General features: G+C 45.7%; 1 protein-coding gene across 5 annotated transcripts in view; it reads left to right on the plus strand.

The window, feature by feature from the left end:
* Nucleotides 1–21,019, plus strand: part of CCDC3 (coiled-coil domain containing 3) — a 197,329-nt gene extending 176,310 nt beyond the window's left edge. For 4 of the 5 annotated variants that reach the window (XM_058431848.1, XM_058431850.1, XM_058431852.1 and 1 more), the window contains one exon: nucleotides 18,969–21,013. In XM_058431848.1, coding sequence (XP_058287831.1) covers nucleotides 18,969–19,232 — 264 coding nt within the window. In that variant the 3' untranslated portion in view covers nucleotides 19,233–21,013. Of the gene's footprint in view, nucleotides 1–18,968 lie in introns of all 5 variants that reach the window. The other variant, XM_032160867.2, reaches the window with a different exon arrangement.
* Nucleotides 21,020–25,873: the final 4,854 nt, after the last annotated feature.

The raw sequence follows: 25,873 nt of genomic DNA on the forward strand, positions 1-25,873 counted from the left end.
AATTCACACTAAAAGACACTGTGTTTCAAGAAATAGGATGTCAGCAAGATGACAAAAGAGGACTCTTCACCACTCATCTCCCACGCAGAAAATCAGTTTGAACAACTATCCCTACATGAAAACACCTTCGCAAGAGCTAGGGAAACCAGGTGAGAGATTACAGCATCTGAATGTGGCATAGAAATAAGGACATTTCTGGCTGGGTGCGGTGGCTCACGCCTGTAATCCCAGCACTTTGGGAGGCCGAGGCGGGCAGATCATAAGGTCAGGAGATCGAGACCATCCTGGCTAACACAGTGAAACCCCGTCTCTACTAAAAAATACAAAAAAAAATTAGCTGGGCGTGGTGGCAGGCGCCTGTAGTCCCAGCTACTTAGGAGGCTGGGGCAGGAGAATGGTGTGAACCCAGGAGGTGGAGCTTGCAGTGAGCCGAGATAGCGCCTCTGCAGTCCCGCCTGGGCAAAAGAATGAGACACCGTCTCAAAAAAAAAAAAAAAAAAGAAATAAGGACATTTCCAACATCACCTCTCCCCCAATCCCAGGCAGCACAGTATGGAGAGAGATCCTCTCTACTTGGGGGAAGGTAAGGGAAGTGAGCTCTGGACTTTGCCTCAGACCTACACTGGGCCTGCCCCAGAAAAACCCAGTGCCATGCAAGGGCCTCACAGCCCCAGACTCCAGGCTGGTACCCTTGCACTGGGCATAAAGGCCTGCTCTGGCACCCGACCTGCCCAATGGACTTGGTCTCGGGGCCCAACTGAGTAGCCCCAAGCTGTGGACTGCTTCCAGCACTTTGATGGCTCTCCTAGCTCCAGGCTTCAGGTCCACCCCAGCACCAGACAGGCCCCCCTGCAGCCTTACTCAGCAAGCCAGCAGCCACAGACCCAGCCTCCAGGCCAGCCCTGTGCTAGGCCAGTCCTCACGGCCCCAGATTTCAGGTTCCAGACCAGATCTGAGCCAGGTTGGTCTACTTGGCTCCAGGCTTTGAGCCCACCATAGTACCAGGTTGGCACCCCTGGCCCCAGGCTGGCAATTTTTTTTTTTTTTTTTTTTTTTTGAGATGGAGTCTCTCTCTGTCACCCAGGCTGGAGTGCAGTGGTGCGATCTCAGCTCACTGCAACCTCTGCCTCCCACGTTCAAGCGATTCTGCTGCCTCAGGTTGGTACACATAGCTTCAGGCTTTGAGCCCACCATTGTACCAGGTTGGCACCCCTGGCCCCAGGCTGGCAATTTTTTTTTTTTTTTTTTTGAGATGGAGTCTCTCTCTGTGCCCCAGGCTGGAGTATAGTGGCACGATCTCAGCTCAACCTCCGCCTCCCAGGTTCAAGCAATTCTCCTGCCTCAGCCTCCTGAGTAGCTGGGATTACAGGCATGCGCCACCATGCCCAGCTACTTTTTGTATTTGTAGTAGAGATGGGGTTTCACCATGTTCGCCAGGCTGGTCTCAATCGCCTGCCCTCGTGATTCGCCCACCTTGGCCTCCCAAAGTGCTGGGATTTCAGGCGTAAGCCACTGCGCCTAGCCCAGGCTGGCATCTTAAGACATAGTCTCCAGGCCTGCCCAGTGCCAGGGCAGCCCCTGCAGTGCTGTTCTCCAGCAGACCAGGGATTTAGGCCTGTCCCAGGACACTCGAGTGCTAGGCCTGTGCTTGAGGACCCAAGCTCCAGGACCACCCATTGTGAACCCAGGTTCCAGACCAGCCCCCATGGCTCCAGGTACCCAGGCTCCATACCTGCCCCAGGTCCACCCAGCAGACCCTGGTGCCAGGTCAGCACCCATGGTCTCAAGACCAAGGGTTGCCTTCATGGACTCAGGCTCCAGGCCTGTCCCAGTGCCTGGCCAAGACCTACAGATCCAGGGTCAAGGTCCACCACAATACCTTGTCAGTCTCTCGGAACCTAGGCTTCAGGCTGGCTTCCACAGTACCAATTAACAAGTTCAGCATAGTGGATCCAGGCACCAGGCCAGCCTACCCAAAGACTCCAGTAGCAAACCCACCCATGACCACACAAGACAGCCTGCCCAGAATCTCTGGACAGGCTATTGGTGAAAGGCTTTATCAAACAAAGACTGAAATAAATCTCTGCCTCCTCAAATGTGCAAACACCAACTTATAGCCACAAAAACAATCATGGAAAAATGACATCAACAAAGGAACAAAATAAAGCACCAGTAACTGACTCTAAAGATACGGAGATTTATGAGCTACCTGACAAAGAATTCAAAATAATTGTTTTAAAGAAGGTCAGTGACCCCACCCCACCCTGCAAAATACAGAAAAACAATTGAACCAATCAGGAAAATAAATGATCCAAACAAGACATTTAATGAATGGACCACTAGACATATATAGAACATTCTATCCAACAGCAGCAGAATGCACATTCTTCTCAGGTGCACACAGAATTCTCCAGGATAGATAATAAATTAAAAATTCTGAAATCCTACTGAGTATCTTTTTAAACCACAATCATTTGAAACCAGAAATCAATAACAGGAAGAATTTTGGGAAATTCCCAAATATGTGGAAATTAAGCGACATGTTCCTGAACACCAATGGGTCAAATAAAAAAAATTTTTTAAATGTTTAAAGTATCATGAGACAAATGAAAATGGAAACACAACATACCAAAACTTACGGGATGCAGCAAAAGCAGTTCTAAGAGAGAAGTTTATAACAATAAATGCCTGCGTCAAAAAAGAACTTGCCAAGTAAACACCTAGTGTTACCTCAAGGAACTACAAAAAGAAGAACAAACTAAGCCCAAAGTTAGAAGGAAAGAAATAATAATAAATGAGAAAGTAGAAAAATAATACAGAAGATCAACAACGTAAAGAGTTGGTTTTTTGAAAAGACAAAACTGACAAACCTTTAACTAGACTAAGTGAAAAAAGACAACTCAGGCCAGACGTTGTGGCTCACACACACCTGTAATCCCCGCACTTTGGGAGGGCGAGGTGGGTGGATCACTTGAGGCCAGAAGTTTGAAACCAGCCTGGTCAAGATGGCAAAACCCCAGCTCTACAAAATACAAAAAATTAGCCAGGCATGGTGGTGTATGCCTGTAGTCCCAGCTGCTTGGGAGGCTGAGGCAGAAGAATCGCTTGACCCAGGAGGCGGAGGTTGCAGTGAGCCAAGGACACGCCACTGCACTTCAGCCTGGGCGACAGAGCAAGACTCTGTCTCAAAAGAAAAAAAAAAAAGATAAAATCAGAAATGAAAGAGGAGAAATTACACTGATACCACAGAAATTCAAATGACTAAAAAAGACTACCACAGACAATCATACGCCAACCAATTAGATAACTTACAATTGATAAATTCCTACACACATACAACCTACCATGATTAAATCGTGAATAAACAGAAAATTTGAACAGAACAGTAATGAGTAAGAAGATTGAATTGGCAGTAAAAAGTCTCTCATCAAAGAAAATCCCAGGATCTGATGGCTTTGCTACTAAATTCTACCAAACATTTAAAGAAGTATACTGATTCTTCTCAAATTCTTCCAAAAAACTGAACAGGAGGGAATACTTCCAAACTCACCGTACATGGCATCACTCTGATACTAAAAGCAGAAAAAAACACTATAAAAAGAAACCTGTTACAAGCCAAAAATCTCTGATGAACGTAGATGCAAAAATTCTCAAGAAAATACTACTAAACTGAATCCAACAGCACATTAAAAGGATCATTTGCCATGATCAAATGACATTTATCACAGGGATATAAGCATGGTTCAACATACACTAATCTATAAATGAGATACATCATATTAATGAAGGACAAAAACCTTATGATTATTTCAATAGATGCAGAAAAACCATTTGACAAAATTCACCTTCCTTTAATGATAAAAAACTTTCAACAAATTAGGTATAGAAGGAATGTGTCTCAACACAATAAAGGCCACGTAAGACAAACCCACAGCTAACATCATACTCCATGGTAAATAGTTGAAAGCTTTTCTTCTAAGATCAAGAATAAGACAAAGATGTTCACTCTTACCACTTCTATTCAACATAGTACTGGAAGTCCTATCCAGAGCAGCTAGGCAAGAGAAAGAAAGAAAGGGCATCCAAATTGGAAAGGAAGAAGTCAAATTGTCCCTGTTTTCAATGGCATGATCTTACACACAAAAAGAACCCAGAGAGTCCACCTAAAACTATTAGAGCTAATAAATAAATTCAGTAAAGTCTGAGGATACAAAATCAACGCACAAAAATTAGTAGTATTTCTATGCACTAACAATGAACTATCTGGAAAAGAAATTTAAAAAATCCTATTTACAATAGTTACAAAATAATAACATACTTAGGAATAAACTTAACCAAAATGGTGAAACCACTGTACACTGAAAACTATAAGACATTGATGGAAAAAACTGAAGATACAAATAAATGGGAAGATATCCTATGCTCATAGATTAGAAGAATATTGTTAAAGTGTCTATACTACCAGAGTGATCTACAGATTCAATGCAATCCCCATCAAAATCTCAATGGAATTTTTCACAGAAATAGAATCATAAAATTCATAAGGAGCCACAAAAGACCTTAGTCAAGCAATCTTGAGGGGAAAAAAAGAAGCATTGTACTACCTGATTTCAAAATATACTACACAGCAATAGTAATCAAAGCGGGATGGCACTGGCCTAAAAATAGAAATCTACCAATCAAACGGAATAGAGCGCCAAGAAATAAATCCATGTGTATGGTCAATGGATTTTCGACAGAGATGCCAAGACATGCAACGGGGAGAGGACAGTCTCTTCAGTAAACGGTGCTGGAAAAACTGAGTATCCACGTGCAGAGAATGAAATTAGGCCCTCATCTCACAGCATATACAAAAATCAACTCAATGTTTAAAGACTTAATCGTAGACCTGAAACTGTAAACCTACCAGAAGCAAACACAGGGCAGAGCTCCATGACATTGGTCTGGGCAATCTTTTGGGTATGGCCACAAAAGTATAAGCAACCAAAGGGAAAAGATGCAAATGGAACACATCAAAGTAAAAAGCTCCTGTCCAGCAGAGGAAACGATCAACAGAGTGAAAAAACAACCTACAAAATGGAAGAAAATATTTACACACCACACATCTGATAAGGGGTTAACAACCAAAAGAAACCAAACACCCAACAGCAAGAAAGCCAACAACCTGATTTAAAAAATGGGCAAAGGACCTAAATAGACCTCTAGAAAGACGACATACAAATGGTCAACAGGTATATTTAGAAATGTTCAACATCACTAATCAGGGACATGCAAATTAAAATGAATATGAGATATCATCTCACACCCGTTAGAAGGGCTATTATCAAAAAGACAAAAGATAAGTGTTGGTGAGGATGTGGAGTAAAGGGAACCCTTGTGCACTTGGTGGGATTGTAAATTAGTAATTATGGAAAACTGTATGGAGCTTTCTCAAAAAATTAAGAACAGAGCTACTGTATGATCCAGCATTCCCACTACTGGGTATACATCCAAAGTCACTATGTCGAAGAGATAGCTACACTCGCATGTTCACTGAAGCATTACTTACAATAGTCGAGATAGGGAATCAAACTAAAGTGTCTGTCAATAGAGAATCAAACTAAAGTGTCTGTCAATGAATGAATCGATAAAGAACATAATGTGTATATACTCAATGGAATACTATGCACCCTTAAAAAAGGATATACCGTCATTTGTGACAAAATGGATGAAACTGGAGGATATTAAGTGAAATAAGCCCAGCACCAGTACTGCATGATCTTATTAATATTTAAATGTAGAATCTAAAAAAAAAATGAGCTAAAAGAACCAAAAAGTAGAATAGCGGTTACCAGAGACTTGGAAGGAGATATTGGAAGATGCTGGTCAAACGGTACAATATTTCAGTTACAAGGAATAACTTCAGGAGATCTAATGGACATCATGGTGGCTACAGTTAATAACAATACAATGTATATTTGAAAATTGTTAAAAGTAGATTTTAAGTGTTCTCACTACAAAAAAATGGTATGTGAGGTAATACATTGTTAATTAGCCATTTCAGTGTACACATATTTCAGATCATGTTGTACATGTTCAATATAAATTTTGTCAATTTAAATATTTTTAAAATGTTAAATATAGTGTTTATAACCAGGTTTAAGAAATCACACCAGTAAAATAGAAATGCGAGTTGCCTTTGAGTGGTGAGATTATAGGTTACTTTTTCCCATTTCTCATTAGTTTATAATTTTCAAAAAAAAATTAGCATATATTAGCTTTAGAATGTGTTATTTCATTCAGCAGTGACTCTGTTGAGGACTTACTGTGTGTCAGGCACAGTATTAGGCACTAGGGCTATGGCAGTAAAAACGAGAGATAGAATCCCCGTTTTTTAGTCTAGTGGAAGAAAGAACAAATTAGCCATTAATAAGGAAATCCAACAATGTTATAAGGCACTGAAGAGAAGCAGGGTGATGAAACAGCCTCATTAGGAGAGGTGACTTATGGGGTGACAAGGGAACACATCTGCAGAGGTGACAACAGGAACCAGGATGAGAATGAACCTGCCTTGCAGAGTCATGGAATGGCCTTCCAGAAAGATGGAACAGCGAACTGTTGAAGAGGTCGTTAAGAATAACTGTGGTCATTTATAGAATGGAACAGTAATTCAGACATATTTAAAATTCTCACAGATAATATTCATTTCACAGGGGCTGGCCGCAACTATCCACTGGGGAGGATTCTGTAATATACTGCCTTCCACATATAAATTTTGCCCTTGGCTGGGCTCTGTGGCTCACACCCATAATCCCAGCACTTTGGGAGGCCAAGGTGGGTGGATCATTGGAGGTCAGGAGCTTGAGACCAGCTTGGCCAACATGGTGAAACCCTGCCTGTACTAAAAATACAAAAATTAGGGTGCCTGTAATCCCAGCTACTCAGGAGGCTGAGGCAGGAGAATCGCTTGAACTCAGGAGGTGGAGGTTGCAGTGAGCCAAGATCGCGCCACTATATTCTAGCCTGGGCAACGGAGCAAGACTCTGTATAAAAAAAAAAAAAAATTTTTTTTTTTTTTTTTGCTCTGACTAGTTATTGAAACTTGCACGTTTGCAAGGACTTGTGCCAGATACCAAGCCAGGAAGGACAATCCTTGAATTGGCAGAAACACGTATCATTGTGCTTGTCATCTGTTGTTTATAGGTTTTCCAGTAATATTTTTACCAAATAAAATATTAACTGAGAATTTATTTGGGGACATATGGTTATTGACTGAGTCTGGCAATATGTAGCAGCAACTGCATTCAACATTGAATGGCTTTAAGGCATACCAAATACACGATGCTTTTTCTCATTATCAGTATCTCTGCTTTAAAAAGGACAACAGCTACGTAGCCAGCAAGCCGCACAACCACATCTGAAGCAAGGTCTTGCTAAATCGCACCCACGGCTCTTTCCAATCCAAGGAGAGTCAGCTCTAGGGCTATTCTCAACTCCAGGGCCACCTGTCTTGGTTCAGTAGCAGAAAAAAGCCTGTGTCTGGATTTGATAAATTCTCCTAAATAAACAGACTCTTAGCTGAAGCAGGCCCTGGATGTGGCTGTGTGGACAAGTCATCAGTCTCTGAGAAGTAAACATGAAGATGATCACAGCTCATAAATTCCCATTGAATTCGCGTATGGCCAGGAGCCCTTGGGGTTTTCAGCCAGTACTGAGGATACAGGCACACACCCCAGCCCTCGGGAGGAAGGTGGAGCCTGGCCTTTCACTGCCTTTTTCAGTTGAAGAGCTGCAGACTGGCCCCTGATTACCCAATACCCTAGACCCTGAAAAGTACCCCATGGAAACCAGCATCAGATTAGAGATGGGTCAGGTAGATAGCACCAGTGGGGAGGGAGCAGGACAGCTTTGGCTCTGGGTCAGTGCCCGTCTAGGATCCCCCTCCCTGGGGGACCTGGTACCCTGCACCGTTAGTCCATGGTTCAGCCTTCCACTCTCCACAGCCTCATTGCTTTGCCCTGACACCAGAAGGGAGAGCCTGACTTCAGAGCCCTCCTGGGACTAAGCACAGGGGTCCACAGAGCAAGGGGTAAGCTTTGACTGGACCAATGACCTATTCTTCCCTTGGGCAACAGCAATGACCCAAGACATGGAGCTTAAAGAGTTGATGGGGGGCTCAGTGCACCTCACTCAGCCAGGGTTGGCACATCCACACTCCATGGTGGGGGCAGGAATAAGCATGGCCCCCGGGAACCCCACTGGCAGCCACCTGTCAACTGCTAGGCATGGTGGGGAGAACATCATCAGGTCCTTTTGCCCTTCCTCCCCTGCAGTCTGGGATGCCACAGAGGCTGAGCACACACACATCTGAGGGCCGATGGTCAGTGACCATGAACGGCACTCTTCCTTCCCAAGGGAATGCCTGCATCAGCCAGGCTGTAGTGCTCTTATAGCCCTCCTGCTGTTTTCAAGGGAGAGAATTAACCGGCCATGACTGGCTAAAGACTGAGGTGCCCAAGGAGGCTTTGACTAAACAAGCAGAGGCATCCAAGGTTGGAAGATGTCTTTCAGATGCTGTAACTCACAGGACCGTGAGTGTCCAAGGACACCAGGTAGATGGAGCCTTGTATCTAGACCAGAGCCCCATTCACTGTGATGTGGATTTTCTGGGATCCTAAAAATAAAAGTAGAACATCTTCCTTCCCACTTCACCTGGACACCTTCTCTGCACTCACCATGGACAGTGGTCAGCATTAAGAAATCACAGTTCTGGCTGGGCGTGGTGGCTCACACCTGTAATCTCAGCACTTTGGGAGGCCAAGGCAGACTGATCACCAGGTCAGGAGTTTGAGATCAGCCTGGCCAACATAGTGAAACCCCGTCTCTGCTAAAAATACAAAAAGTAGCCGGGCATGGTGGCATGCATTTGTAGTTCGAGCTACTTGGGTGGCTGAGGCAGGAGAATTGCTTGAACCTGGGAGCCGAGATCATGCCACCGCACTCCAGCATAGGCAAGAGAGTGAAACTCTGTCTCAACAACAAAAAAAAAAGAAAAATCACAGTTCTTAGCCAAGAATCTGTGATTTCAGCACCATTCTACCCCTTGGTAGTTCTAGAAAAAGGATTTAGAGTTGAAATCAGTATTCCATGACCTAGTGTTTCCCAGGCTTCTTTGTATCACAGACTAGATAAAATGTTTGCAAAACTCCCTGGCAGAAACACAGGAGACTGCTCGTAACTGAGCAGCCTTGACACTCACCCTTGTAGTCTATTGTTGCTGCATGTTGGAGATCTCCACCAGAGGCCAGTGAGATTTGGGGTAAAACAAAGTTAGAGAGGTTTAATGCAGGACCAATGTGCACAGCTAATACTAAGTGTTACATCACAGAGGAAGCCATAATATGCAGCATTTCTGAACCTTTTTTAACCAGAACTACCCTTTTGGTCCCCACGTAAACATCTCATGAGACGAGTGTCCTGGAGACTCCATTTTGGGAAACCTTTGTAGTAGATTTATCCGAAGACGTGGCTTTATGATCTCTGTAGTAGAACTTAGCTAATAAACTCCCCTTTCCTCTGATGGCAGGCAGTTCACCCAAGACAGCTCAGTGTTTCCTGATTTTAATCATGGGCCATCAACAGGACTTAACCCCTGGCCAGTTAAGATCTTGTCCCCCTGCTTCCCACATCCAGCTGCTACTGCACTCCAACTGTCAGCAGGGCTGGCCCTGGCCCCAGCTTCTGAAATGTGATCCCTTCTCCAGCACTTACCCAGGTTTTCCATCATCTAGCATCTCCCCTCTAGAATGGATTTTTTTCTCATCTGCGTCATGTCCTGCAATTCTTAAGGGATTTGGTATGGGGATGTACAAAATAACCTAGTCGGCAGGGGGCGGGCAGGTGGGGGCAGGGAGAAAAGGAAAGTAAGGAAAAGGCACCAAGTTCAGGGCTCCTTAAATCCAGCTCCCAGATCTTACCAGAACAAATGGTCAAAACTAACTGTCTTCTTTTTTCTTTTTCTTTGAGACAGAGTCTTGCTCTGTCACCCAGGCTGGAGTGCAGTGGCACAATCTCGGCTCACTGAAAACTCCTCCTCCTGGGTCAAGTGATTCTCCTGCCTCAGCCTCCCGAGTAGCTGGGAGTACAGGTGCCCATCACCACACTTGGCTAATTTTTGTATTTTTAGTAGAGATGGGGTTTTGCCATGTTGGCCAGGCTGGTCTCAAACTCCTGACCTTAAGTGATCCTCCCACCTCAGCCTCCCAGAGTGCTGGGATTACAGGCATGAGCCACTGCACCCGGCAAAACTAACTTTATTCCTGGGAAATGGGGCTTCACAGGGGAGATGGTGAATCCAGCCCCGGCATTAAAAGGTAGCTCCAGCTTCTTTACCGGTTGTCCATTTTCAAGTCACTGAAAATGACTTGCTTCTATTTCAACCTGCATCCCTTCATCCACTTATTAAGTGCTTACTGCACGCTAAGTGCTGGATGCAAGAATGAAAAGATGGAGCCCTTGTGTTCAAGGGACTCAGCTGGGAGAGAGTCAGGCTAGCCAACAGTTAGAGCCCCATGCGATAAACTTGACAATGGAACCAGAAAAAGATGACAGGGCTCTTCCTTAGAGGAAGACTTCAGGAGGAACCAGGAAGGCATCACAGAGGAGGTGACTCTTGAACCAAGACTTGGAGAAGAAGCAGAATGTCATCATTTGGTTAAGGTGTGAGCAGAGATTTAGTGGAAAGAATTAGATGCTAAAAATCATAGACACTCAAAAGGACCTAGTATGCTGAGGGAGGAGGAGTTCCAGCGGCAAAGGTCAAGCTCAGGCGAACAACAATCACAAAAGCTTCGTGTGTCCTTCACCCTACACCAGGTGCTACGTCAGATGCTTTACCCTTATCATCTGATTTCATCTTCAGAGCAGTTCTAGGGAAAAGGCATTATTAGGCCCATTGTATACATGAGGAGACTGAGCCAAGACAGGTTCGGTGACTTAAGCAAGACCCCAATGCCTGATGGTGGGGCTGAGTGGGCTCCCTGACCCGTGGACTCTAACAGGTATCTGGGTACGTGGAGTGTGGAATCCTTTAAGCCAGAATTCAGTCCCAGAGTTGCTTGACTCCAAAACCCCTTCCTACCCACACTGCCCGGCTCTCTCCTCCCCCGGCAGCGTCAGGAAGCGGACGCAGGAGACACTGCTGTGGCCCTGCCCAGCCAGGCCGGGTGCTGCCTCATGGAAAGAAAACTCCTGCCCCAGCCTCTTCCCTGACTCCATCTCCACCCTCCTCTTCATTTGCCTCCCCTCCCGCCACAGCCTGGGCATGAGCATTCCCTTTGTTTGGGCTCCTGGCACCAGGGAAGCAGCTCTTTTGACTTTGGGTGGAGCAGAGAACGAGCTGCCAAGCCACATGCAGTCATAGGCATCTCAGGTTGTCCCTCCAGACAGTCCTCGGAAGAACTTCCCTGCTGTCACTTCCCAGCTTTGGGAGTTTTTTCAGCAGCTCTGGGCATCCTCCAGCATGGTCCTGTCGAGTCATTCAGGAAACCGTTCTACGTGGACGTGGCTCTCTGCCCACCTCCTCATAGAACTCTGTCTCTAAAGGCTTATTAAAGAATGGGAGAACAAAGCTGCATTTCCAACCTGTTTATGGAAAACGCCAAAAGGCACTGCGGAGGATGTGGGTGAAGGCCCATGGGCTTCCCATCAAGCTCCCCAGAGTGCCTGAATCATGTGGATAATGAAGGAATCTTGGCCTCTGCCCTCTACTGGGCCAGAAAACACAGCACCATGTAAACTTTTCAGAATTAACCAACCAACTGCGGGACCAGAGCAATCCCCTGCAGACCCTTCTCTGTACTGAGAGTTGATGTTCCCAAGCAGGGCACAGGGGCAGGCTCTAGGCTCATCTGTCCAGTGTCAAGGTATGCATTTTAGAAACAGTTGGTCAGTTGTGTTGGGAAGAGCTGGTTTGTTAATTTCCACCTGGAGGTTTGAAATTGGTTGCAGTACATTGACATGAAGTCGATGGGAGCTTTGACAAGGATCATGGAGACCTTGAACCATGACCTGGCAGCCAAAGCCATCATCACAAAACAATGTCTGAAAGTGGTGGGAAAGGGGTGAGATGTGGCCAGTGAGGTTCTTGGGAGTCTCTGGCACCAGGTGTTTTTTTCAAACCCTTTGCCCTTCATCCATTTTTTGCCTGTAGACCAGCTGCCCTCCAAACCCATCCAATTCCCACCTCTGTTTGCCTTGAGCCCCTCTTGAGTTAAGATTCAGCATCTTTTCCTTGCAAAGGGCCAGATTTTAGGTTTCGTGGAATCAGCTGTTGCAGCTACTCAACTCTGCCATTGTAGCACAACAGCTGCCACAAACAAAACGTAAACTGATGAGTATAGCCGTGTTCTAATAAAACTTTATTCACAAAAACAGGCAGGGGGCCAGATGTGGCCCATAGGCCATCATTTCCTGATCACTGCTCTAGGTTTTCTTTTTTCTTCCTTCTCATTTTTGAATCCCGAGAACAGGAACAGTGTTAAAAAAGCAAGCTATTTGTCTGTGTTGTTGCTTTTGGACTGTTATTCCCTTACATTTTTACATTTCAGAAAGTACACTTTGTCTTGTCTTTATAGGTGGTTATTTAAATTAAAAGCAGCTGTGAAAGGCAAGAATCCTCTCGGTGACTCTTTGGCATGTCTGGTGCCATGAGATAGTTTTTTTAAAAAATATACTGTCTTTTTGTTTAGCTTGATACAAACTTGCTATATTGCAGAATAACTGGGGAAGACTTTCTGCACCGTACAGTGCCAGGCACACAATAAATGCTTCTTGCCAGAATGAATGAACATATGGAAGCCAAAACGGTTCGGAAATGATGGAGGTGGCTCTAGATTGTATCATGGATATACTTCCTTAACTGCTCAAGATGTTGGTTGTGAAACTTTCTCACACCTTAGCTTCCCTGGGAACCCAGAAAACTTTTAGGAAGACTTCAGGTGGAGGCTCCGGGTGAAGAGCTCTCCACGGATTTGTCCCATCACTGGAGACAGGTGACCAAAAAAGGCCACATTAAGGCCACTCAGTCTCATGGATGCATAAGCACCCATCTTGCCATCGCTCCCTATTGGCCTGTGGTCCTAAGGATAGAGGAGGATTAATAACTAACTAGTGAGCCTGAGCCAGTCTTTTTTTTAAGACTGGGTTTTGTTCTCTAACTTAGGCTGGATTGTAGTGGTGCAGTCATGGCTCACAGCAGCCTCCACCTCCCAGCCTCAAGTGATCCTCTAGCTTCAGCCTCCCAAGTAGCTGGGACCACAGATGTGCATCACTATGCCAGGCTATTTTTTATTTTTATTTTTTAGAGATGGGGTCTCCCTATGTTTCCCAGGCTGGTCTCAAACTCCTAGGCTCAAGCAGTCCTCCCACCTCAGCCTCGCAAAGTGCTGCGATTACAGGCAAGAGCCACCATGCCCGGCCTAGTGAGCCAGTCTTGCCTAGTGAGTTAGTCCTCGTGGCCAGGTGGAACCACCAGATGCTCCCTCCTCCAGCTCCCACGAAATACTTACGGGAAGTGTACAGACCGATGACTGGAAAACAGTCATGATAAAATGAAAAGGGGAAAAAAATTAGAACAGAAAACCGAGTAACAGCAGGACTCCAGTTTTCTTTGAAACTGTTATCTATTTATACCCGTAGAAACAATACTAGGAAGAAATATGTTACAATGTCCACAGTGATTATCTCTGTACCATAGAATCATTGATGATTTTGATTTTCCTTTTGTTGGTCCCATATTTTTAAAAAATGTTTTTCTACAATCACTGTGTGCTTTGATAGTTTTAAAAAGTGTTATTTTAGACAGATAAGGAAGGATGGATATCCCAGCCTAACTTTTGTCCTTTTGAAAATAAAAGAGCAGGCTCCCAGGGCAATCTTCCCATCTGCCCTTAGGCAGGCCTCCTGTTGGCCACATGGAAACTTCCAGAGAAAAGCTCTGGGCAGGTGAATGCCAGAGGTACCCAAGAACCTGGGAGGTGCTGAGTGCTGCAGCCCTGAGCGGGGCCTGCCTATGAGGAGTCTGTTGCTTCGGGGATGCCCTGTAGGACATTCTCTTTGGTTCCTCTTCAAAGAAAATATGGCAGTACTTGTTTCAGCTTGGCCTGGCCTTTCCCTGCTCTTCTCAGTTTACCAAAAAAGACCACAAAGCAAAATGAGCAAATAGCATATCTGGACCTTTTTTTCTTTTTAAAGCAGTTTTAAAAGGAGATGGATTTCATTTGGAAAGCATTCCAAAGAAAGCAGCGTTTCTTAAAGAAACACACATTTTGGAAAGCACAGCTCTCCTCTAGAAATTCTTGCTTTCTTAAATACAGGATTTTCTTTTGAGGTGATAGTTGGGATGCCAGAGGGCTCCACTGGCTTCATCGGCTCCATTGGCTCCATCAGCAGTGGCTTGGTTATTTTATGGCGTTAGCCTCAATTCACATGACACAGGCTCCCCCTACTCAGAGGCACGGCCTACTTTGCTGCAGAGATACAGACCTGCCTGCTAAGCAGTCCTGGGTCATGGCTGTGCTATGTTGGTCACGTCGGATACATTACTAGAGTCCTTTGATGTCTTTTGCTCCTACTCAAACCCTACCCATATTAGAGGCCACGAGGACCAAAGAATGACATGTTCACCAAGGAACTCCCCTCATCCCATCCACTCTTTTCACATTCACCTTTGCTTGGGAATTTATCATTCCCATCTCAATGATCCTCCCCCTCCAGATACACACACAGATGCACTTCAAGGCGTCCCTCTGTTCCATCTTGGTTTTTACGGCCTGGGTCAAGGTCTTCCTTTGGGCTCTAAGTCTTGCTGGAGGTGAAATTCATCCTCTTGCTCCCCTGGAGAACAGCTGCGTCCATAGTTGAGAGCTGACTATGAAGAGTGTTGTGTCTTAGAACTCTTAATACGTGATCACTTAAGTCCCAGCATCCTCCTCTATTTTTCACGATTTTTAAACGCAGCTTCTGAACACCGTCATCGAGCCTGCCTTCAACTCCTCTTTGATGTTATGTTCCAGCCACTATTGGGTTTTGCTCTTTGAAAATTTGAGCAAGCAGCCTTCCAAAACCCCAATCCTCTTGTTGTCATGGACTTTGGACTTTTTTGTCTTGTTCTTGGTTGGAGAATCTACTATAACTTGTAGAAAACTCATGACTTAATGAGGGAGTGCCAATATACAGTGGTCAGCCTGGTACTTGGCCATATTAGAGCTTAAGTTCCATAGCTAATATCTATCCACAAAACAATAGAAATACTGTCAGTTCTCCCAGGAATTTCTCAGGCCCACCTTCTCATCTTTTTGAGGGGGTCTCATTTTGGCCAGAAGAGGGCAGTGTTGCACATATGGTCTCCCCTGTAACAGTGGCTTCCCTGGGAGCCCAGAGTTTCTCATTAAATGACAGGTATTACTGGAACATTCCACTTGGCTCCTTTTTCTTAACTGTAGGCCTAAAATGGCCAGGGCAGCAAGGATGCAAAAGCCAATGGGAACCAGGTCTTCAGGAGCTTGTGACTTGTGAATGTCAAGGCCCTTGAGTCACATTCTCCTAGTGCCACCAGGTACTTGGCGTGTGGTGTGAATAGCTACAGCATGCCATGGAGACTGGAGAGGGGGACACATTACATACACGGGGAGACCCGGTGGAAAGCATCATTAAAGGGGACCACAGAGGGCTTCCAAGATGGCCAGGCAGAGCTGGGGAGAACAGCGCTCCGGGTGGAAGGTGGAACCTCAGGGATGAGAAGGTGCTGGTGTGTTGGAGGAAGAGCTGGGTGGGACCCAGTGTGCCTTGGGTATAAAATGGGGGAACAGAAGGAAGAACACTAAGACTGGAGATGTTGGCTGGGTCCAATCACAAAAGTTAAAGGCTTTAGGAGATTTGACTCTATCCTATAATCACAGCTAACAGTGAACGTTTACTGTGCACCAGGGCATGGTTCTAAACATTTTTCAAGTAAAACTCATGAAATCCTCCCAACAACCATGATCATCCCATTGGGAGTGGCCAGAGTCCCCAAGACGTAGACTTTGGAATAAGAGGTGCAGGTGGGCCGGGTGCAGTGGCTCACGCCTGTAATCCCAGCACTTTGGGAGGCCGAGGCAGGCAGAACACGAGGTCAGGAAATCGAGACCATCCTGGCCAACATAGTGAAACCCTGTCTCTACCAAAAATACAAAAAAACGAGCCGGGCTTGGTGGCTCATGCCTGTAGTCCCAGCTACTACTCGGGAGGCTGAGGCAGGAGAATCGCTTGAACCCGTGAGGTGGAGGATTGCAGTGAGCCAAGATGGCGCCACTGCACTCCAGCCTGGCCACACAGCCAGACTCTGTCTCAAAAAAAAAAAAAAAAAAGAAAAAGAAAAAAAATGTAAAAGAGGTACAGGTGGTATTTTCAAGAATGCTCCTGGGATTAATACCTTGGGAGGAAAAGAGCAAGAACAGGCAGAGGCAGACATTGGCCAGTGATCCAGTCTCAACGAAGGCTGTAGCCTACCCCAGGACACCCAGCAGTGGGGACCGCCCTTCAGAGATCTTCCAAGTTGGGATGAGGGGCCTTGGTCTTCATACCCTAGTGTCAACCAGTCCTTGGATACAGGTGCTGCAAAGAAGGGGGCGTGACCTTGGGCAGCTCTCTTAGGTCAGGGTCAGTTTCCGGAGAGAGACTCAGCTTAGAGCTATCGGTCTGCAGCACTCCAAGAAGCTGGAGAAATCAATCCTTTAGTACTAAGTGGGTTCTGGCTAATGCAGACCACAGTCCACTACTCTGAGCCTAGGAAGCTTGCCCCAGGTCTCAGGTGACTCGTCAGCAGAAGAGGCAGGACTGGAAACCAAAGCAGCCTGGCCTCAGGGTCTGAGCTCTTCACCCATCACCGCCACACTGCAGTGTAGATTGTGGGGCTCAATGGACATTTTTTTTTTTTTTTTTTAAGACGGAGTCTCGCTCTGTCGCCCAGGCTGAAGTGCAGTGGTGTGATCTCGGCTCACTGCAAGCTCTGCCTCCCGGGTTCACACCATTCTCCTGCCTCAGCCTCCCGAGTAGCTGGGACTACAGGCACCCACCACCATCCTCGGCTTTTTTTTTTTTTTTTGTATTTTAAGTAGAGATGGAGTTTCACCGTGTTAGCCAGGATGGTCTCGATCTCCTGACCTTGTGATCCACCCACCTCAGCCTCCTAAAGTGCTGGGATTACAGGCATGAGCCACTGTATCTGGCCTGGCTCAATGGAGATTTCTAAGCAGAGGAAAGTTGAGGCTCAAGTCTTTCTTTGGGAATGTAGCTTCTGATGAGGTAAAATGAGAGGAAGGAGAAAGATTGGAGATGAGAATACCTCTTTTTATATATGTGCTCACACACATATAAAGGAAATGCCAGCCTTATTGCTGTATTAATCCGTTCTCACACTGCTCATAAAGACATACCTGAGACTGGGTAACTTATAAAGGAAAGGTTTCATGGACTCACAGTTCCACATGCCTGGGGAGGTCTCACAATCATGGTGGAGGTGAATAAGCTCAAAGTCATGTCTGACATGATGGCAGGCAATAGAGCGTTCAGGGGAACGCCCTTTCTAAAACCATCCGATCTCATGAGACTTATTCACTATCACGAGAACAGCACAGGAAAAACCCACCTTCGTGATTTCATTACTTCCCACTGGGTCCCTCCCATGACACGTGGAGATTATAAGAGCTACAATTCAAGATGAGATTTGGGTGGGAACACAGCCAAACCTATGAAATACAAAATTCAAGAACTACAAAAGTGAAAATGAATCTTCTTCCTCCTGTCCTCTCTGCTCCCCGGATATGGCCACCCTTACCCATTTCTTACATATGCTCCCAGAGATAGTGTATGCGTATTTAAACAGACACAGATGGGTGCCGTATTTCGCACTCTTGGTATCACACTATACACACTGTTCTGCACAGCTTTTCAATTTGAACACCACTTAGACACTGCTACACCACCATTCACACGGAGCTGTCTTGTTCCTTTAAAAACGGCAAACCTTTGCATTGTGTAGATTTACTATAATTTATGGAACCAGACCTCTCTTGATGGGTATTTTTTGTTCCCAGTCTTTTAATATAATAATGCCATAATGTTTGCACATGTGGCAGCTTGCACATATGAGAGTATTTATATGAGATAGTCCCAGAATTACTAGATCAAAGGGTATATGCAGTTATTTTGACGGAGCCAAATTGGTCTTTATAGACGTCAACACTCTACTCACAGTATGATAGCACCTGTTCTCCCAAATCCTGACTCTGAAATTTTGCCAGTCTAATATGTGAAAAATAGTAATTCACTGTGGCTTTCATTTATCTTATTTTTAGTGGGGCTAAGCATCTTTTCATGCGTTTAAGAGATACTGACATTTTCTTTGCTGTGAACTATCCACCTTCTGTGTGCTGGCCAGCCCAGCTGAAGGGAGCAAACAGAGTCGCTTTTTGCTGAAGGGAACCCCTCCCTTCAGTTGGACAGGCCAGCATTGATCAGAGCCTTCGCAAATGTAAGTGGCTCAGCCTTTGTTAATTAGGTCACCTGACACTCCCGCCCCGCCCCCGTCCCCGGAACTGTCCACCTTCTGTGTGCATTTCTGGTTTTGGTCGTCTACCAAAGCGGGGCTCTTTACTTTTTGCTACGCATGACAAATATTCAGAATATCATTTGAAAACAATCTCTTCCAAGGAAGCCAAATATGGAAAGCAAAATGGGGGCTCTATATTTGAGGCCAGGGCGGGATTCACAGGGTGGAGGGCAGGGAATGTCACTGTCAAGGACATCCCGGGGTTTATCTCCATCCTGGGGTGGGGAATCGGGATCTGTGTTGCTGTCAGCACTCGGGGAAACTTCTGGGACTCCCCTGCCCGCAGCGCAGTTTCTGGGACTCACCTCCTCTCCTTGCACGCTGTCTCTGCCTCCAGCTCATGTGCTCCTCGGTGCAGAAGGCCCTGTTCGAGGAGGAGGACCACGTCAAGAAACTGCAGCAGAAAGTGGCCACCCTGGAGAAGCGCAACCGGCAGCTCCGGGAGCGTGTGAAGAAGGTCAAGAGGTCCTTGCGGCAGGCGCGTAAGAAGGGTCGCCACCTGGAGCTGGCGAACCAGAAACTCAGTGAGAAGGTGGCGGCGGGCGCGCTGCCGCACATCAACGCCCGGGGGCCCGTGCGCGCCCCCTACCTGCGGGGGTAACGGGCCTGGGGGCCGCCGGGTGTGCAGGGCCAATCCTGGCGGTAATTGAGAATGAGTGAGGTTTTGTACATGCAGCTATTTCAAGGGTTGTAGGAGTTTTTGTTTTTAATCACGCATTTGGTAGAGTCTAAACGGATAAAATGCAAGGCTTGCTTCCCCCTTGGGTGCTGGCCTCAAAGTCAGACCCCACGTGCTGCCCCTTCCTGGCCTGACCCCAGACACAGTGCCTGGCAGTCCAGAGGCAGCGGGATCCCTGAGGGCTGAGTGCTCACCTGCAGAGCGGCCCAGAAAGAGCCCTGACTGGGGAGAGAACATTTTAGAATCTCTAGTGTAAAAGACATCAACGTGCTTAGCCTTTATTTCAGAAGAAAATCAGGATGGTTCCCAGCTACCCAGTCCAGGACAACCGTTAGTCCTGATGAGTGAGCTGAGGCTAGTGCTGGAACCTGCTGGCACCTCACTGTCCACATCTTTGGAAGGGGATGGTGGCCTTGCATCCAAGATGCCTGAAAATCAACAGGTGCAGGGCCTCCCTATCCAGCCAGCATTTTCCTTTCAGCTGAGGCAGGTGAAGACTTAATAAGCTCATCACAGCGGAGGGAATTAGGAGCAGGGCAGCAGGTAATTAAACAAGATAAATTATACCTGATTTCCAACACCAGCTACAAAGAGTTGAAGATGATACCTATGGGTCGCATTAACACAGGGGGCAACTGCCTTGATCGGCCTGCCATGGGTCATCAAACTGCTTCCTAAATTGAGAGAACCTGAGCAATCTCTCAGCCATTGCTATAATCTAACTTCTTGTTTGGTCAGTAATTGTTTCTAATGTCTCTGAATTCAAAGTGAGGTGCTCCAAGACGCTGTGAACTTCTGCAAAGACACCTCCTAACCTACTGGGATCACGTGACCTGACCTCACTCCCAGCCAGGCTCCCAAAGGGCTCATTCCAGCCATTCCAATCTCTTCCTCTTTATGCAAATACTTTCCCTGCAACAAGCCTTGTTTGTTCCTATAGGAATATGTGTACATCAGTGCACTTGTCCTTACGTCAGTTCCTTACACCACCAAAGCACTTCACCTTTCTGGAAATAAAACTTTTAAGACACTACTATAAGTAAAAATGAAAGTATTCACTATACTTATTGCTCAGGCACATTTGAGCAGGTCCCAGCTGTGTGATTAAGAAGTCAACTGAGTGGCCTTTTCTGGGTTGCGTTCTGATCATGGCCTTTCAACCCAACAGGGCCCTTCCCTGCTGTTCCACCAATAAAGGCCTCCTGGCCCCTCATCAGGATCTGCCCCCCAGAGACCACCCAGACACTGCAGGGCCTGGTGATGCTGTCCTCTGCACCAGAAATGGCAGGCACTGTCAGATTTCCACTCTTCTGCCTTTAGGAAAGCTGGGTGCTTCTTGCTCTGACAGCCAGTCTGGGGAGATGACTATTATGTCACTTGAGTCTTGGTGGCAGGCTTCTGTCCAAGGGGGAGAAGTCTCTGCTCTGGACTGGACAGAAGGGAGACTTTTACCCTGGGACACTCACATGGCCAAGCTTCTGCCACCACTTCGTTAGCTGTATTCTCCATAGCATGGTGAAATAGCAGGTGCGTCTTCTAGTTTATTCCTCCTGGGGACATTTCCTCAAAGCAGTTTTGCTCCCCCGCAAGGGAATGGGCAGCCTAAGGGTGATGTACAGCCCGTGCTTGGAGAACCATGGAAGCTGCACCCCTGCAGGTGCATCCTGTTCTGCTTTTCCAATAAATATGAGCGGCGATTTCAACCACAACAGTGAGATGATGAATGTTTCTTTTGGGTCAGGGAGATTTCAGGATTTCCAGCTTTGGCCTGGAAAAGTGATTTAGATCCTCTGGGGGTAATGCCTGTGAGTAACACCTGGGGCACTGAGGAGCCTGAATTCAAGCCTGCTCTGCATCCCTGTCTGGATGTGGCCTCACCCCGTCTCACCCTGGGGTTTCCGTTTCTCAACACACCTGCAGAAAAGCAGTGTTCTCCTGCCTGGCTCCTCACAAGGGACAAGCAGTGACATTAATCAATGTCTTCAGAAAAACACAGAGGATCCCCAGGTCCCTGTTATCTGCTGCACTGTCATCTTATGCTACCCTTGTCATCTGTTAATTGTAGGAATATATTATGCTTTACACTCTAATAATTACTCAGACCTTGATGCACTGTAGCCAGCCTGTCCGGGCACTGTCTCCAAGATCCAGGCCATTGTTTACTTTCCCTTTGTGGTACAAGGAGCCCAGGAGACTTCTAAACTCACATAACAAGGGCCAGGTAGAGTCTAGAATCTTCAAACTGCAGTTTCCAGAAATCAAGATAGCAGCATGTGGGCCATAGCTAGCATGGGTTTAAATTCTTGACCTACAGGAGCTTGAGACCAGCCTGGCCAACATGGTGAAACCCCATCTCTATTAAAAATACAAAAATTAGCAGGGCGTGGTGGTGGGTAGTCCTAGCTACTCAGGAGGCCGAGGCAGAAGAATCACTTGAATCTGGGAGGCAGAGGTTGCAGTGAGCCGAGATTGTACCACGGCACTCCAGCCTGGGCAACAGAGTGAGACTCCATCTCAAAACAAAAACAAAGACAAAAACAAAAGAAAAATAATTCTTGACCTAAGCCATGGCCAAAAAAACCAGAAAGTCCATTTATTTAACCACAAAGCCAACATAGCCAAAAATCAGAGATAGGGCAACTTAGGTTGAAGTCATAGCCTTACCAGAACTCATAGAAAAATCTCAGTAACTCACTGGGAATGAGGGGGACCTCAAAAATCTTAATAGATACATTCAGTCCAATTCCCCTCAACTCATAAACCCTGTTGGGCCTTCCTGCTAACAGAAACAGCAGCTCCCTCCCTGTCTGATGAAGCTGTCCTTACCTTGCTTAAGGATCACACGTGGCCTTTCCTGAGATAGTTACTGTGTATAAAGAGCCCAACTGTCTTCACGCCCCACTCTCGGGACCAGCTGCATGATTTGCAGGACCCCAGTGCAAAATGACAATTCAGAGCCCGTTATTAAATTGAAAATTTCAAGGCAGCAACAGCAAAGTATTAAACCAAGTGTGAGACCCTCTGAAGCACAAGGCTCTGTGTGACTACATGGTCAGAGGCCCGGGAAACTCACCCTGCCCGTGCTACCTTTCCGTCTTTACCTCCAGATCTATAATTAGATTAATTGAACATAGGGAAATTCACCAAGTCACACTCAGAAAACTGCTTACACACCAAAGTAATTTCAAGATTTTGCTAATTAATAGTGGTTAAAGCCTAAGGGTTACATGGTGGGAATGGATATTTAGTGTCTTTCCTAGATTAGCAAAGGGGAAACCTAAGTTTAGATTGTGCAGAATTTATTTATATGAGTGTGTTTGACAGTGTCAGGATTCAATGTGCTAGCTAACTCAGGCAGCTGGAGGTGGTTCTTGCTCAGTTACTTGAACTATGGACTCAGTGGCAACCTATGCTGAATGAAGATGAGATGCCAGACGTTGCTAGGTATAATTTAGACAAAATAATCCAAAGGATTAGGGAGACAGGAAGATTCAAATTGCAACTCAGTCAGCTAGTTCCTAACTTGGCACCTGAGAAGACCCGGAACACATTCACTTTAAAAAGTATCACGTGTTGGCATCCTTGAAAAGCACAGAGGCAGCCATACTTGGAAGCTTAGAGATGAATGTGGGAGATGCTGCCATTAACCTGGGTCCCTGAGTTCAGTGTGGATTGTGGGGTACTAGGGTACAAACACCATGTAGCCATGCTCAACTTCCAGACACAAAGTGGATGTGGTCATTGTAATAGGAAGCAGGGCCAAGGAAGTCATCCAAATGGTTGATCATAGAGTTCCTAGGACTGAAAAATAGATGGACCTCCTAGGAAAGGCTGGACTGATTTGTATACCAGAAAGCAAGACAGAAGAAAGAAGAGAGAGAGAGCTAAAGACAGCAAGCAAGTGAGAGAGGGAAATAAGAAAGGAAGAGAAAGGAAAGGAAAGGAAGGGAAGGGGAGGGGAGGAAGAGGGGAAGGGAGGGGAAGGGAAGGGAAGGGAGAAAGAAAGAAGAAAGAGAGAAAGAAGGAAAGAAAGAAGGAAGAAAGAAAAGAAACGCATGAAAGGCAAGAAAAGAAAAGGAAGGGAGGGAGGGAGAGAAGGAAGGAAGGAGGGAAAGGAGGGAGGGAGGGAAAGGAGGGAGGGAGGGGAAGGAGGGAGGGAGGGGAAGGAGGGAGGGAGGGGAAGGAGGGAGGGAGGGAGATCTAGGCCAGGCATGGTGGCTCACGCCTGTAATCTCAGCACTTTGGGAGGCTGAAGCAGGTAGATCATTTGAGGTCAGGAGTTCAAGACCAGCCTGGCCAACATGGTGAAACCCTATCTCTAGTAAAAAAGTACAAAGTATTAGCCAGGCATGGTGGTGGGTGCTTGTAATCCCAGCTACTCGGGAGGCTAAGGAAAGAGAATCACTTGAAACTGGGAGGAAGAGGTTTCAGTGAGCCGAGATTGTGCCACTGCACTCCTGCCTGGGTGACAAAGCAAGACTCTCGAAAAAAGAGAAATCTAGATCTGGCAGACAGAAGCCTGACTTGAACTTACATGTATGGGAAATTCATGGCCCTTCAACCAATTCCAAGACCTAAGACGGGTCATAGAGCCCCTTGATCAAAGGAAGGTCAGGAACCCTTGAAGAAAGACATTGTGGTAATGTTACAGGATGCTATGGATCTTCTTAGACTACTAGAAAGGGAGCTTCAGATGCTCACCAGTGTAAATGTGCACCACAGCAAAGAAAATCCTAAAACCTTTGAAAGATTATTGATGCTGGTGCTGAGCTCTTACTAAGACAACAGTTAGAGGGGATGCCTATGGGGATCAGAGAGTAAATGGTGCTCAGGCACAAATCTACCTCACATTAAGCCTCACGAGTCTGTAAACCCATTCTGTGGCTATTTTCCCCAGCTCCTGACTAAGTAGTCAGAATAGACATTCTTGGCATCGGGCAGATGCCCACATTGGCTCTCTGAACCATGGGGTTAAGGTTATTGTGCCAGGGAAGGTCAAGAGAAAACCCTGGAACTTCAATTTGTTAGTAATGCTAAAATAGATAAAGAGTAAATAAAATATAAACCAGAAGAATAATATTTTACCAAATGGAGAATATTAGCAAAAAGATAGAAATTATAAAAATGAATCCAGTGGAAAATCTGGAGTTGAAAAGTACAAATAACTGAAAACTTCACTAGAGGGGCTCAACAGCAGATTTGAACAAGCAGAATAATCAGTGAACTTATAGATTATCCAGGCTGAGAAAGAGAAATAAAAAGGAATGAAGAAAAATGAATAGAGCCTAAGAGATGTATAGGATACTATCAAGTGGACCAACATACACATATTGACAGTCCCAGAAGGAGAGGAGAAAAAGAAAGGGACAGAGAGTAGATTAGGAATTCCCAGGTGCTGGACATGAATGGGGAGTGAGTATAGGGTTTCTTTTGGAGTGATAAAATGTTCTAGAATTAGATAGCAGTAGTATTTTACAACACTGTAAATACACTAAAAACCACTTAATTATACACCTAAAAATGGTTAAAATAGTGAATTTTTGTATGCAAACTTTATCTTAATAAAAGAAAATCATCGTCTCAGTTCCTCCTGCCTTCCCTTCATCAATATAAACCCTCACTGGATGCAACTTACCCAGCACCAGTGTCTTTACTTATACCATTTCCTCTACCTTTTGCCTTGGCCTCTCTTTGTCCACCTCTATCTGAGAAAATCCTACTCAAGTTTAAAAATCTTGCCCAAATGCTGTCATGATTCTCATTCCTCATAACAACTTTTGTAATTCTTTAAAATATTGTAGTTTGGAAGTGGATAGCTATTGAGAAGACCTGGGCTATCCAGTCTAAGCCCAACTGGAAAGTTTTGCTAAGTATCAATTTGTTAAATTGCAGGTTAAAAAAACACATAATATAAAACTACTCTCTTAACCATATTGAAAAGTGCAGTTCATTAGTGTTAAATATATTCATACCATTGTGCAACAACTGAGTATCACTGAAATCTTGATTGGTGAAGTCTTCCCTAACCCCCTAATTGGAATCAGTGACTCCTCCCTCTGTAATTCTATAGCATTTGGGGCATGCTCTTGTTCTAGACAACATTTCTTTCTAGTTAGTTCTTGTGTCTGTTGCTCTCACTAATTTTTGAGCTTCTTGAGGACAGGGCTTGTGGCTAATTCACTTCTGATCTTCATGGCCTGCACGTTGTGACACTAACTAAATGCTCATCGAGGAAAGAAAGAAGGGATGAAGATGGCAGCATCAGGTACCGAGGCTGCCAGCATTGTAAGAACTGGAGGTGTGAAGTGAAGGAAACAAAGAAGGACTCTTCACCACTCAGGTTTCCTCCTCTTCCTCTGCATCCTGGCCTCGCATCTTGCCTGCACCCTGGCCAAAAGCAGGGGCCATGACAATCATTCCTTGGGTTCTAGGGTCTCATCAGTGGCTGGCCTCAAGAAAAAATCCTACACCAGAATAGTTTCACGGCTAAATCCTCTAGCAGCTGAACTGCTATGATTCAGAACTGTTTGTTCTATGTATAAAGATTTTTCTAGCTTCCAACT

Source organism: Hylobates moloch, unplaced genomic scaffold (assembly GCF_009828535.3).
Source record: "Hylobates moloch isolate HMO894 unplaced genomic scaffold, HMol_V3 SCAFFOLD_2, whole genome shotgun sequence".
NCBI classification, from domain to species: Eukaryota; Metazoa; Chordata; class Mammalia; order Primates; family Hylobatidae; genus Hylobates; species Hylobates moloch.